Source organism: Pectinophora gossypiella, chromosome 19 (assembly GCF_024362695.1).
Source record: "Pectinophora gossypiella chromosome 19, ilPecGoss1.1, whole genome shotgun sequence".
Taxonomy (NCBI): domain Eukaryota; kingdom Metazoa; phylum Arthropoda; class Insecta; order Lepidoptera; family Gelechiidae; genus Pectinophora; species Pectinophora gossypiella.
Window position 1 is genome coordinate 4,625,731 of NC_065422.1, and position 14,856 is coordinate 4,640,586.

General features: G+C 35.8%; 1 protein-coding gene and 1 non-coding gene across 3 annotated transcripts in view; both read left to right on the top strand.

The window, feature by feature from the left end:
- The window catches only part of LOC126375536 (torso-like protein), a 53,823-nt gene extending 43,125 nt beyond the window's left edge, over nucleotides 1–10,698 (top strand). The window contains exons 2-7 of one of the 2 annotated variants that reach the window (XM_050022513.1): nucleotides 2,179–2,297; nucleotides 2,731–2,955; nucleotides 3,251–3,373; nucleotides 3,940–4,114; nucleotides 6,438–6,572; nucleotides 9,347–10,698. In XM_050022513.1, coding sequence (XP_049878470.1) covers nucleotides 2,197–2,297; nucleotides 2,731–2,955; nucleotides 3,251–3,373; nucleotides 3,940–4,114; nucleotides 6,438–6,572; nucleotides 9,347–9,607 — 1,020 coding nt within the window. In that variant the 5' untranslated portion in view covers nucleotides 2,179–2,196 and the 3' untranslated portion in view covers nucleotides 9,608–10,698. Of the gene's footprint in view, nucleotides 1–2,178; nucleotides 2,298–2,730; nucleotides 2,956–3,250; nucleotides 3,374–3,939; nucleotides 4,115–6,437; nucleotides 6,573–7,521; nucleotides 7,657–9,346 lie in introns of both variants that reach the window. The other variant, XM_050022514.1, reaches the window with a different exon arrangement.
- On the top strand, nucleotides 1,622–1,737 carry Trnal-caa (transfer RNA leucine (anticodon CAA)). The gene is made up of 2 exons: nucleotides 1,622–1,659; nucleotides 1,693–1,737. It is a non-coding gene; the product is annotated as a tRNA-Leu (tRNA).
- Nucleotides 10,699–14,856: the final 4,158 nt, after the last annotated feature.

Sequence of the window (14,856 nt, forward strand, 5' to 3'; positions counted from 1 at the left end):
TAAACGAAGGAAAATCTTCACAGCGCCATCTGTATTGTTTTCGAGGAACATAGTTGAAAAGTCCCTCATTAGATAAGTAAAGTGTTTCCGAGTCAAGGTAAAGTAAGTTACAATTAGTTAAGTACCTACTGATTGACCATAACTACCTAATTATAATCGATTGAATGCTAGATTTAATCGATGTCGACTGGAATTAAATTATAAAATAATTAACTGATACTCATAAAATCGATTATGAAAGTGTTAGATAATTTTAATATTTTAACGGACTGTCATTATTTTAAGATCTCTCTTCTATCGTGTGGGTTGTCAGGTGGATTACCAACCTCAGCAACCCTGGTGTCAAGGTTATTATTGAGCCTCCAACATGGCTCTAGCGTTAAACGGCAATGAAACGGCCGCCGGCGTTCGAAGATATAATACTTATTGATTAATTCAGAATAAATATATAAATAATAAATCGACACTCCAAAGATGCAATAATAAAAATAAAAATAAAATGCATTTATTTCACCCGTAGATACAATTATGTCACTTTAAAATTAAAATTTATTACAATCAAATTTTAAAATAATAATGAAATAAAGTAAAAAATTATTAAAATCAAAACTAAATGTACTTAAAGTTATATTTATTAAAATGAAAAAATAATTCTTATTGTGTTAAAAATAAATGTAAATTAATAAAATCCATTTAGAACCCCCTTTCCGGCACTGGCACAGAGAGATGTCTCTCACAGCAACGCCGAAGAAAAGGGCACTCCACTAAAAACATGATCTAATCAATCCAAACCAACAAGTCAGTTGAGTTTGGACGTTATAATATCAAGTCGGCTGTTTCAGAGCATGACGTGTTCAAGTAATCTTTTAATTGAATATTGGGTAACGGCTTAATTCGTTTTTTCGGTTCACTAGCTGTGATTTTAGGTTTGTAGATCATGAGCATTTTGTTTAAAATCTTCAATAAAGATCGCTGCACACGGAGCTGGCACCAGGATATTAGGAGAGACCTGGTTCAGTAGCTTTCAGATTTGTGTGTCAATAATTATTCAACACACTTTATTTTTATTGCGCTCTCATAATTATTATAAGATCACATATCTACATTAAATAAATATAAATAGTCCTTACTGGTAATCTCTTCTGTGTGTCCTCTAACATGATGGACTAATGTTATGGGCAATAGGCTGATCCCTTATCACCACAAGGTTTATCATATCCAGCTTACGACATCGTATCAACAGTGGCTGCAAGTTGTCTTTGATTCCTTGTGGCTCTGCCCACTCCATTAGGGATTACGGGCGTGAGTTTATTTATGTATGTAGGTATGTATGGTAATCTCTTCTGGGCAAAAAACAAGAGAATTATCATAAAGAGCAATGATAGATTTTAAGAGCAAAATAACCTTTGTTTTCTGTTAATGTTGCTATATACCTACATTTTTTTAATAAAAATACCTACCTCTTAAAAATGCACCTATTAGGTACTGTCCAAATTTATTTCAGTTCAGTATTGCAATTTGCAACATATCTCGAACGAAGTTATCACTAGCACCACCTATCGTGAGTTTTGATAAACACGCGCGTTGAACGTGAACGCTTATTTCGCCGCTCTGCTCAGTTGTCAGGATGGCCGAGCGGTCTAAGGCGCCAGACTCAAGGTTTACCTTGCCCGTACAAACGGGTATGAGCTGTTCTGGTCCTCTCTGAGGGCGTGGGTTCGAATCCCACTTCTGACAGAACTTTTTGGTTTTAGTTTTTTTTTATTTTATATTCTATTCATATTTGTTGGTATGGTAGAATTATTCAATTGTGAAAAAAGCAAAAACGACAGTTTTGGGATTTTATTTAAATTACTTTACACATTTTAATGTAACTACTTACTTATTTGGCATCAGGTGTAACATTTATTTTGTAAATTGCCCACTCACTTATTTTGTAATTTCAAAAGCATTGCATGGCGTTTTGATGAAATAAAAATATTTTATTATTTTTATATTTTTTGAGTGATAGTTTACCTTATAATTTTATAATGTGTTATTTTTCTTTTTTGATTCATTGTTTATTTTGAATATTATTTTTATATTGTTTTCTCGTCATACAGCGCATTGGGTTACACTGTAATGTTAATGTACCTTTAAAAATAAATAAATAATAAATGGTCTTTTTGTCTATTCCAGGAGGGTGTCGTCGGTGTGATGGTGCGGGTGTTCACGGTGCTATTGCTGGCAACACTGTGCCGAGCCGCCACTCTTGACTCCGAGCTCGGCGTCGGGAAAGCCATTAACATATTTATGAGGTGACGGACCTGGTTACCTGACCACCATTCCATTAGGCTTTTGTATGCGAAGGTAGAAAGAAGTACTGCGAAGCGTGTATTTCCTGTCGGACTGATCTGTCCAAGATTTCCAGACATAAGGGTTACTATTGAGCCGCCAAAGGCCCCTGACATGGCTCATGTAACAATACTAATTTACATCAGTAAATAGTAATCGGGACCAACGGCTTAACGTGCCATCCGAAGCACAGATCATCTTACTTTCGGACAATCAGGTCTGTAATGTCCTAACCAAACACACGGACGGATTACAAAGTGATTATTGTGATATGTCCTCACCGGGATTTGAACCCGGCTCAAACCAGAGACCACGGAGGCCGTTTTTTAGAAGAATTTCTGCGATATGGCGCTCTTAATCCCTCACAGCATAACAAAAAATTTGTGTATTCCTCAGATATGGATACCTCAGCATCTGCATGCGAGTCGTGCCGCGTAACGACACGGAAGGCTGGGTGTTCCGCGAGCCCACAGTCAGCGTGTTCCGCGACGTGGACCGCTTCACCGTCGCGCCCAAGCCACGACACGCCAAGACACTCTTCGACGGAGACTTCCACATGGAGTTCTGCGATAACCTGAAGCAGTTGCTGCAGGCCTACTTCAGGGACTTTAGCTTCGAGAGGTGAGGAACGAATAAAAACTATATTCCTCAACATGATACAGTAAGTCTTCGTATAGCGGCGGGAACTGCGTGGTTTCTGAGCGTTTTCACACCACATTTTTTTATTACATCACTGTGAACGAAGCCTGAGAAATATGAATGGATCAAAGGAAGGTCCTTGTCCAGGTGTGGAATCGAACAGGCTTGAGAAATAGTTTACTTATTAGAAATAGTTCAATAGTATATCCCCAGTAAACCTACATAAACACCTCGGTTGACTCCACTTATAATATTGAGGACGACTTGATCCTTCCAGACTGGAGCGGCCGTGGCGCGCGTTCACGGCGGGCTGGCCGACGGACATCATGGCTCGCAACCTCGGCATCAACTCCTCCTTCATCACAGGCGACCACTGCTACGTGCTCGTCAGGGTTTCCAGGTAAGAATAAATTGTAACCTGCATACTTCTATCCTACCTATCCCCCGTCGACGCAGCCGTTTCGTTTCATATCAAAAAACCTTATATTTTCAATGAGGGACTTTGCAGGCTACGTTCCCCAAAAATAATATAGATGGCGTTATCCAGATTTAAAGTGATAATTACGTTAATAAGTAATTTTCAATTCAATTTATTTATTTCAGATTAATATCCATACCTAATTATAAGTATATACATTAGATTAGATTCCATTATTAAAATTAAATTATATAAAACCAAATAAAATTAAAATTATCAATAAAAAAAAAATAAAAAAAAAATTAAAAAATAAAATAAATAATTAAATTAATTATTAATTTTTAAATAAAATAAAATTAATATTATTAATTATTTTAAAAATGCAACTTATACACAGGGTGTTATAGACACAGTAACGAAAACTGAGGGATGATTCAGACCATGATTCTGAATTGATATCAAGTGGTTTTTTTTTTTAAAGAAATGTCAACGCCATCTCTGTGTAATGATGGAACTAATTGGAAAACTCCCCATTTTCTTAATTCCAGGTTCCGAGAAACAGGAAAACTGAGTGATCTCCCGCCAAACATAGATGTGGAGGATGTGGTGTTCGACGCCATACAAGAGTCGAACATAGGAGACACAGTGTCCATAGCAGACTTCATCAGGAAATATGGGTCGCATTATATCGCGTCCTATGTTACTGGGAATTCCCTTTATCAGGTGAGAATATGGCTTTTATTTTTAGTTAAGTCCTTCGTAGTCTAGTGGTTAGAGCGTTAGGCTCACAGTCAGGAGGTCCAGGTTTTATTCCCAATGGGAACGTTGTCGAAATCATTTTTGAGACTGTTCTTTGTGTAAAAAGTAAGTTTATTCTAAGCTTTTGAGGGACGTTAAGCTGTTGGGCCCGGCTGGCCGTAAAACATTTCCACCAACCCGTAGTGGAGCAGCGTGGTAGAGTATGCTTCATACCCCCTCCGGTTGATTAAGGGGAAGCCTGTGTCCAGCAGTGGGATGTATATAGGTTGTTTATGTTATGATATGTACCTAGGTATTTTGGTTGTCCTTATTCTATCTTGATCAATACATGACGCAACTAATTATATTACTATATTGCTTCTTTTTCTTCATTATTTCATTAAAAAAACACTAAAATTTAAATGAATTTTCCGACGAGAAAATCCACTCGATTTCAACTCAGAATCTTGGTCTGAATCATCCCCCTCAGTATAAGTTACGCTGTCACTAACACCCATATGTACTTGTATGTGGTGTAAGTGACATCGTAACCAATACTGAGGAGGATGATTCAGACCAAGATTCTGAGTTGATATCAAGTGGATTTTCCATCGGAAAAGTATAGAATTGAAAATAGTTAAAAAAAGACATGAATTTTGCGACGGAAACCTAATCCACTTGATATTAACTCAGCATCCTGGTCTGAATCATCCCCCTCAGTATTCGTTACGATGTCAGTAAAACCCAGTATCTGTTCCACTGCAGAGCACAGGCCTCCTTTCAACTAAGATACAAATTCAAAATCGTAACTCTAATCTAATGAGTTTGAAGTTTCATATGCATAAGTCATCAATTACGAGAAATCGTGTCAGATCACGTGACGCGTGTAGCGTGATCGTAACGTGACCTTGTTTCAAAACATAGCGGATATTTTCCAAAACACATGATAAGCGACAGTGGTCTACTTTTTTTCTTGGTGTTTTTATACCTGAGCGCGATAACCGAGAGGGTTGACTGCCCTATCATAGTACACTGGATAAAGGTACTTATCATGCCTAATTCTGGTGCCTACGAAAAATAGATATTACCTATTGTTACTTTACTAACATAGTTAATAAGCGCCTTTTTTCTTACTAACAAAAATATAGAGTACTATAATCTGAAATAAATATAATAATAATAAAGATTGTGTTGATTTATTGGCTATATGACCAGTTCCAGGGAACGTTCCCAAAGTGAGAATGTTCCTGTAGCAAAATCTATTGAATAGTAGGGCTTCTTTTTATTAAAGATAAACAAAGAAACGTTTATTATAAAGACTTTCGTCGTAGGGCTAGACAGGAGGAATCTACCCTCATTGCCCGAGCACGTCCACACTTACACACACGCATACACATACACACACGCCCACACATACACACAAACCTTATACAAACATTATTTAATTGCTTATTTGTAAAACTTAAACGTAACAAAACTTTCTTACCTATTTACTTCGCGGGTTGGAAGGTCAGACAGGCAGTAGCTTCTGTAAAAAACACTGATCATTGAAACAAAGAAGATATGCCCTCAGCACTAAATTTCTCCGTTTGTTTCCCTATGCTTGGCCCTATCAGTCGACATGGGAGATTTTTCTTTCCTGTGACACTACTATTCTCATTGGCTAATTACACTCATACATATTATTTACCCGTGAATTGACTCATTGCCGTTGACACTACTAATCTATGATGTTGAATTTGCAAAATGTTTACCTATTTTTGTAATGTCCCAAATAAATACACTGTGACATTGGTGCTAATTCCTGTAAACACCATCTAATTTTATTTTTAGTTATATCTGTCATTTTCTTATCCGCCGAAAAGGAAAAGGACGGGTAATCGACAAGCATAAAATTTATGGAACACACGTCAATGTTAAGCACAAATCTAAAACAACCGTCTAAAAATTTTACATAGGTCAATAACCCGACAGAATTAAGTTGACAGCACACGTCAAACGGTTTCCATACCAGCGAGATACCTTTTTGATTCGCCCGGGTTATTCATTCATTTACTCATTCTTCCTAAAATTAAGAGCAGTCAATCATCCGTCCCTTTCCTTTTCGGCGGATAAGAAAATGACAGGTATAACTTAAAATAAAATTAGGAGGTGTCTGCAGGAATCGGGGCCACTATCGAATCAAAGTAGTGCAACAGAACATTGCAAATTTTCCCGCCATGCTACTATAGTGTCACGGGAAATACTGTTATGCTCCCGCGACGTCTGTCTATAATAAGAACTCTGTTATAACAGTATGTTTGTCCAGGTATTTGTGTTTTCCCGTGGCGTGTACTCTCGCATCAAGGAGCGAGTGAAGTCACGGGGTGTAACCGACATACCCCCGGCGGAGATGGCCAACTTCTTCTCTCCGTTCTTCGCTGAGCACGTTGGGGCCGTCAAGGTTTGGATTTGATGGAATTCATGATCTGATCCTACTTTTTTTTCACATGGCAATACTTGTAATAGCCTCAGAAAGTACTCAGAAAACATGCCGTGCATTCACTAGTTTGTGTAGGATCAGATCTGGGGGGTTAAAAAGGTCACATTGAAGCAATTCATCTAAAAAAAATCAATATTACTATTTGACATTCGTTGATATTGTGCACTTACTTTTATATGCGGAAATGTCAAATTGCAATATTGATTTTTTAGGTGAATTGCTTCAATGTGGGCTTTTTAGACCCCCCTGTACATGCATAAAACATCCATTGCCCAATCAATCAACCATCCATTCCATCAGGATGTTTCGTTGCATTGTCATCTCCATCTAAAAACTTCTTTTCACATTAAACCATAACTTATTCACATCTAACTTTCGAATCATTCATCATGGTTGAAGATCTCTTTCTGTTTCATAATTTCTTAATCATGAACATTATTTGCATCATTTTTGTCCTTACAACATCAAAAACGTGTTGAATTCTAAATTGACAAGTTTATAAAGAATGTTCCTTTTAAAGATAAAATGTCAGTCAATGGCATTGTAGCAAACATCTAAACTTATATAATCTTGCACCAACAACCATACTTAACATAACATAAGCTCACCACTATTACCCCAATTGGGGTAGTCAGTCAAGATGAACTAAGTACCCACACGACACCGAGCTTTCTGTTAGACTAACGTGATAAGTGGTGAGCCGTATCGCCGTCTATAAAGACCACAAAAACTACAAAATAACGAAATTGAAAGAGAAGTCAAAAATAAAAGAAATATCAGAGCATAAACTAGAAAAGAAGTTTTTTAAATCCAAACTTTGGCCGGCGAGAGTGCACGCCGCTATTCTTAATTTAAAAATTAAATAATAAAAAATAATAATGACATATCATTGTCTATGCTCTCACTACAGGTGTTTGTGTTCTCTAGAACCGCATACTCTATAATAAAAGAGCGGCTAAAGAGCAAAGGTGTGGCAGACATTACTGCCAAAGAACTGGAGGGTTACTTCTCTCCTTGGCAGGCCAAACACATAGGCCAAATCAAGGTAAACTTCATCATGCTTGCATCAAACTTCGGCAATACTCGGCATATCACCGGGTTCATCATCAGGTTTCATTTCATTGTCATAATTTTACTGTCATTCATAATCATCATGTCATATTATTCTGATTGCGGAAGTTTAGTGCAAGTTAACCAAGATGGTATTTTTCTATTTTGATCATTAACTTATAGTGCTTCTAGTTTCTTAATATCCCTCGGCATTCATCGATAAAATTTCTGACTCAGACGGGACTTGAAACCGCAGCTCTTGTCAAACCGGGACGAGCGCGTTAGTGACATCGTAACTAATACTGAGGGGGATGATTCAGCTCATTATTCTGAGTTAATATCAAGTGAAAATTTTCAAGTATAGAATTGAAATTAATTAAAATATATATATATATATATATATTGCGACGGAAAATGTACTCGATATCAACTCAGTATCATGCCCTCAGTATTCGTTACGATGTCACTAACACCCTGTATTTTCAGGCAGTCATTTTTTCATTATAATTAGCAAGAGGTATCCTGCGTTATTAGTATTGTGCGTAGAACAGCTATCAGAATAGTTCATTTTTTGTACATGTCTCTGTCACACAGTTAAGAGCAATATCAAGTACCCACTTTAGAACCCTGTCACGTTAACATATTTGACATTTAGTGAGACTGACAGTTCAATTTGTCAAATAGTTAATGTGGTATGGTACCAAATTCGTGAATGTACCTTACCTTATTGTCCTGCTGACGTACTTACATACCATGCTAGAGTGCAAAAAATATTTTTGCCATTAGCACTTCCCATGTCAGCGTACTAGTTATTCAGAATTATTAATCGTCGACTTAGATTGAAAACCTCGAGATATTTTAATGAAAAATCACATACTAGTGTGATTTTCTTTATCAAAACCTCGATTTCATTCAATGGGGAGAAAAATCAAGTGTCGCTACTGTTGAGTGTTCTTAATGTTGACCGGGGGTTTAAAATGGGCACATCGAAGCAATTCATCTAAGAAAGGAATTGCTATTTAACATTTGTTTGCATTGCGTACTTACTTTTATATACGCAAATGTCAAATTGCAATATTGCTTTCTTAGATGAATTGCTTCGATGTGCCCATTTTAACCCCCCCCCCCCCCTCCCAGTTCTCCAAATTAATTGAGTAAAGAAACATATTGTTTTGGTTATATTTTACATCAAAACTGTTTGCGCAGCGTTTAACTGCAAAATAGTGTATCTTAGAAAGACTTATTTTCAATCAAAACTGCCGTTTTCCAACTCATGGCTTTTCTTTTTCGTAACTCATCTTTCAGACGGGATACACTCCACGTTGCTCCACATTTAATAGCAATTTATCACAAATTTTAGCTGAACATTATGGAGAACTGTCAAAATTTAGGAACACTCAACAGTTCTGCCGCCTAGATTTGAACTTCTAGTTTTTATCCTCATTAGTTTGATTCCGGGTCAAAATTGAGATCACAAATTTGCTTTATTTAAATGAATTAATAAACAAATTAATTAATCAAATCAAATTAATTAATTAATTTTTATTCTCTTTTTTCTTTATTTTTTACTAAATTTTTCTTTTTTTTATTCTTGACAAAAATGACATTTGAATTTGCGTTTTCCGAGGTTTTCACTGTAAGGCGACATGATGGATCAAATTATAACATTTTAATGCATTTTACAGGTGGCCAGTGGTAACAAAACAGTGGAGAATTGGGCGATGAAAAGGCTCAGGGTCCATTACTACATATTCTCGTACCCAAGCCTTCTCAAGCTGCACGGAGAGCCAACCTTACTCCGTAACTTGGACGTGTTGCTAGGCAACGAGGCGTTACTCCAATTGGAACTGAAAACATTGTCCCCAGCGTTCAAAGACGCTAAGAAGAAGAAGTGGTTCGAGGAAGTGATAGACAATTACTTGAAGTTATGGGAGAGTAACATGTGATGAGTATTTTAGACGAATTTATTTGATTATTAAAAAGTTATTAATTTCCGTGAAATTGTGAGGTAGTATTATAAAAAAAAAACATATTTTTACATTAACAATGGTTAAACAGAAAGCTCGGAGAGGTGTGGGTAATTTGGTCATCTTGCGATGGATGTACCTTGGATTACCCCAATTGCAATATACCATATACGCTTGAGCTTATGGCGTGTTATGACAGGGTAGCTCAAAAATGAAAGAGTTAGAAACGCCGACATTTCGGCCGATTCGATTGTTTAAATCTATTAATTTGTAATGGTGCTAATTTTCCAAATAAAATATTAAGTTGACAGAAATAAACATGGTCGCGATTTTACGGAAGTTATGCTAGAGTCGCCATTTTGAAATTCCATAGTTTCTTTTAGAATATATTTATATTTAGATAATTTGGAAACTATCAACTGAATCTAAGGTGCTATAAACATACAGCCTTGTTGAAAATGACTTTTATCTTATCGTTTATAGTTTAATATGCATTTATTTTGACGTATGGAAAATTCATGCATGTTTAAAGATAGTGTAAGTACAAAATCGATCACTTTTTATACATAATGTTATGATTGGTTTAATTAAATAGAAGTATTGTATCTTCGTATAAATTCAGGCAGAAAAATACGCCTTAGATAGGAACAAAATGTGATCAACTACGAAAAATAGTGAATACAATCTACTTATTGCTAATTTTAAGTTATAGAAAATATATTTTTACAAAATTATTCTATGATATGTATTATGTAGATTATATTTATACAATTTAAATGGAAGTGCCTTGAAAGGGTAGCTCAAATAGAATATGAATGTTTATTTATTTTCAGTTTGAAAAGTTTACAACGCCATCTCTGGGCGGTTTGTGGAATTTTCTCAACTTATAGATCATTCAGTATTGTGCAATAACAATATAATTTACGTGTCTATGTACAACGTAATGCGGGATCAAACTTGAACTTGAGAATGCATTTACAATTAATAATAAATAAGTATTAGATAAATGATGTAAATATTTTCTAGAAAGTAAATCCATAAAAGCTGAAAATAAAACTGTTTTATGACTATACGTGAGTTTCATTTACAGCGCCATCTAGTGTGTGTTTATTGTATTGTATTGAAACAATATCTTACTTATTATTACAATTACTTTTGTAAAAAAATATGATTATATTTTAGTTATATACTTATAACTGGCAATCTCCGTCCTTTTCCCTTTCGGCGGATAAGAAAATGACAGGCATAACTTAAAATCAAATTAGGCCGAAATACTATCTTCCTTGTATGTGAATTGCATTTGTATATTCTATTTAATCACGTAGAGTTATTTTAGTAAGATAATTCCGTGCTTCAGAGCGTTAAGCCGGCTATTGGCCGTGAAAACACCTCCACCAACCCGCAGTGTGGTGGAGTATGCTCCATACCACCTCCGGTTGAGTAAGGGGAGGCCTGTGCCCAGCAGTGGGAGACATATATAGATTGTTTCTGTTCATTATTTTAGGCTGGAGCATATTATTTTAAGTAGTGAACGCCGGGGAGTCCTTTCTGGTGAAAAATTAAGATGCGTGACACGTGACCAAACAACTTTAATATCACGGAATTCTAAACATCGCTTATCGTTTTATATGGGTCAGTGACTGAATCATAGCATAGACTATTTGTTAGATCTGATAGAGAGTCATTCAACCTGTAAAAGAAATTTGCACAAACGTGAATTGGGTAAACAGTGATAAAAGACTAATCTTAGGTAGTTCTACCTATATTTTTACTCTGTGTAGCTGAACTAAAAATAACATCGCGTCACGCTGGTGTCGCGTCGTGGTGCTGATTCCAATACACACCATTTAATTTTATTTTAAATACTTAACTATTTTTTTAACAATTTTTTTTTTAAGTTATATCTGTCATTTTCTTATCCGCTGAAAAAGAAAGGGACGCATAATCGACGGGCATAAAATTTATGAAACACACGTCAATTTTAGGCAGAATGTTAAAAAGCCCTTCCAAAATTTTATACCGGCCTATAACCCGAAAGAATTAAGTTGACAGCACACGTCAAACGGATTGCATATGAGCGAGATGACTATTTTATTCCCCGGGTTATTCATTCATTTTAAAATTAACAATTGTCAATCATCCGTCCCTTTCCTTTTCGGCGGATAAGAAAATGACAGGTATGACATAAAATTAGAAGGTGTCGGCAAGAATCGGGGCTATATATACAGCCTAAGATATATAGATAGAATCCAAACATACATAGTATGTGTGTATGTAACTATTGTAACTACACTAGATGGTGCAGATACACTTACTAAGGGACTTTCCAGGTTCCGCTCCATTAAAATAATATGTAATTTAACGGGATAATTACTTATTTTCTATTATATACTTAACCAAAAATATAATGTAATAACAGAAGCATATACAGGGTGTTAGTGACATCGTAACGAAAACTTTGAGGGATGATTCAGGCCATGATTCTGAGTTGAAATCAAGTGGAATTTTCCGTCGCAAAAGTATGGAACGGAAAATAATTTAAATAAGCTCTAAAATTTTCATGACTTCTCCGACAGGAAATTCCACTTGATATCGACTCAGAATCATGGTCTGAATCATCCCCTTCAGTATTCGTTACAGTGTCACTAACACCCATATCTACTTGTATGGCTACTGTATGTACTTGTATGGGGTGTAAGTGACATCGTGACGAGTACTGAGAGGGATGATTCAGCTGATTATTCTGAGTTAATATCAAGTGGAATTTTCCATCGCAAAAGTATAGAATTGAAAATAATTTAAAAAAACTAAAAAAATAACATGAATTTTGCGACGGAAAATTCCACTTAATATTAACTCAGAATCATGGTCTGAATCATCCCTCTGAGTATTCGTTACGATGTCACTAACACCCGTTATAAAAATAATTGTTGCTTGATATTTGGATGAGATATGGTATAGAATTATGTTGCTACTTATCTCTTTTGATCTTTTATTTTGATCAGAACAACAATGGGTGGAAGATGTGTTGTAGCTGAGTGTAATAAAAATGGGCATTAATTACACCCTAAAAACAAAGATAAAAGATGCATATGTCTGTTATCCATGAAAGTAGCAGAAGGTTAAACGATTTAATTTAGTTAATTGTTACTTTACAATAAATCATTTTTTAGATAATATTAATACACCTCTAATTTATTAAACCTCTTTTTTATCCCTGCAACTCTGCAGTTCACAAACTATTCTAAAGCAAGCTCGAGATAACGGTTAATTCACACTTGGGTCGTAGGGTTATCTGGTAACACGCGGGCGTATGGATCGAACCTTGATTTTATTGTACGTATAAACTATAAAAAATGTGTATCTATTCGTGCGTAAGGAGACAAAGTTTAATATAGGCGCAATGCCCGGGATTTACCAGATCTGGGAGCACGGGAATGCCTAAAGCGAAGCGCGCCAAGGCGAGCAAAGCGAAGCGTAAGGGCAGAGCATGATATAAGAACACCAGGTATGCTCAATCCTATGACAAGCCGCCATTGCTAGCCTGTCTCGAACTGTAATCAGTTATCGAATTTAAATAATCAAATTCATAATAATATTAAAATGCATCATATCGATTTTATTTTTACTCGAGTGAGTACTGGGCACGTTGTCCATTTATGGGTATTTTGCCCCATAGGTATTCATATAACTATGAAACATTCTATTCACATATTCTAACATCGTGGGTTTTTTACCCTATATATAGACAGCTATGGGCATGTTGCCCATTTGTGGGTATTTTGCCCCATAGGTATTCATATAAATATGACACATTTCAGTTTTCGAATGTGATTCAGAATTCAGATAATTCGTGACCTTACATGATTATGTATGGTTCACGACATAGCCCTTTGATGACGTAAGTGTTACTATTACATTGGTATCTCCAACATTCCAAGGACGAAAATTTTAATATTGAAAATTAAGTCAATTACTAATGCATTTAATCTAATACTTGTCACATGTATAAAAGTCATTAAAACTGTAAGTAAATCTTTTACTAAAAGTTCAAAATTTCCTTGCAAAGTAAATATAAAAACATTGGTCGTGGGTATTTTTTTTTTACAAAATGGCAACGCGTGGTGGGATGACGTCAGCTGGGCTAACCTTGAAATGCTAGGTGTCAGTTTTGAGCATACCTGGTCTTCTTATACCATGACACTACCTATCTTTCCTCAAAACGTTTCGTCGATTTTTTGAACCCTCATAACTCTGGTTTGGATTATACCAGATAAACCAAACGTTAAAGAACTAGGGCGACGTCTGCGAGATCGTGGGCGCGACCCCCGCTCCGGATCATACCTGGTGCAGCACATCTCGCTGGCCATCCAACGCGGCAACGCGGCCAGGGTGATGGGTACATTTGAGCCGGGTATGCTCCGAGGCGGGCTAATTGACTAATTTTAAGTATAATTAATATCTAGTTTTTAAGCTTTAGTGACATTGTAATTCTCAGTGGACTTATGATAGATATAAAGTTTGAAACTCACAGCTATTATGCGTTAGACTTTATTGATATTCGAAACACCCCGATTTTGACACTCACTGACTGACTCACTCACTAACGATCATCAAATAAGATACTTCCAGATGTCTTAGAAAGCTGAAATTTGGGATGTATGCTAGTATCAGTACAAAATCAAGAAGAAAATTATAAAACTTATAATTTCATAATTTATCTTTGACCTACGAAACTACCCAATTGGGAATATTGTCGTGACCTTATGTTAAAATGAATAATATTAATGTCACTTTTAGATATAATATAGGTATATGATAGTAATAAACTGACGTATTTTAATATATTTCCTAATAAAAAAAAATCATTAAATTTTATCTACTTGCGACTGCGACTGATAAATCAATCCTCTAATTCGATCTACATACAATAGTTAATTAATATAAAGCTATTAATATACTAACCGCCCACTTAGATGACCTACTATGCTCGTTTCTAATAGATTATTTAATTTAAAACAAAAATAAAATAATATATTCTACTGTTCTACTCATGTCATGTGTATTTGGGAAACTTCAGGATGTTTTCGCCTCAAAAATTCCGCAATGCCTAAAAACCAAGGTATTTAACCAATGTGTGTTGCCCATACAAACGAAACAAACACGCCATCAAACCGACAACAATCCACCAGTTGGAGACTTCTCCTGCAGAGAGTGCGGTAGAGTTT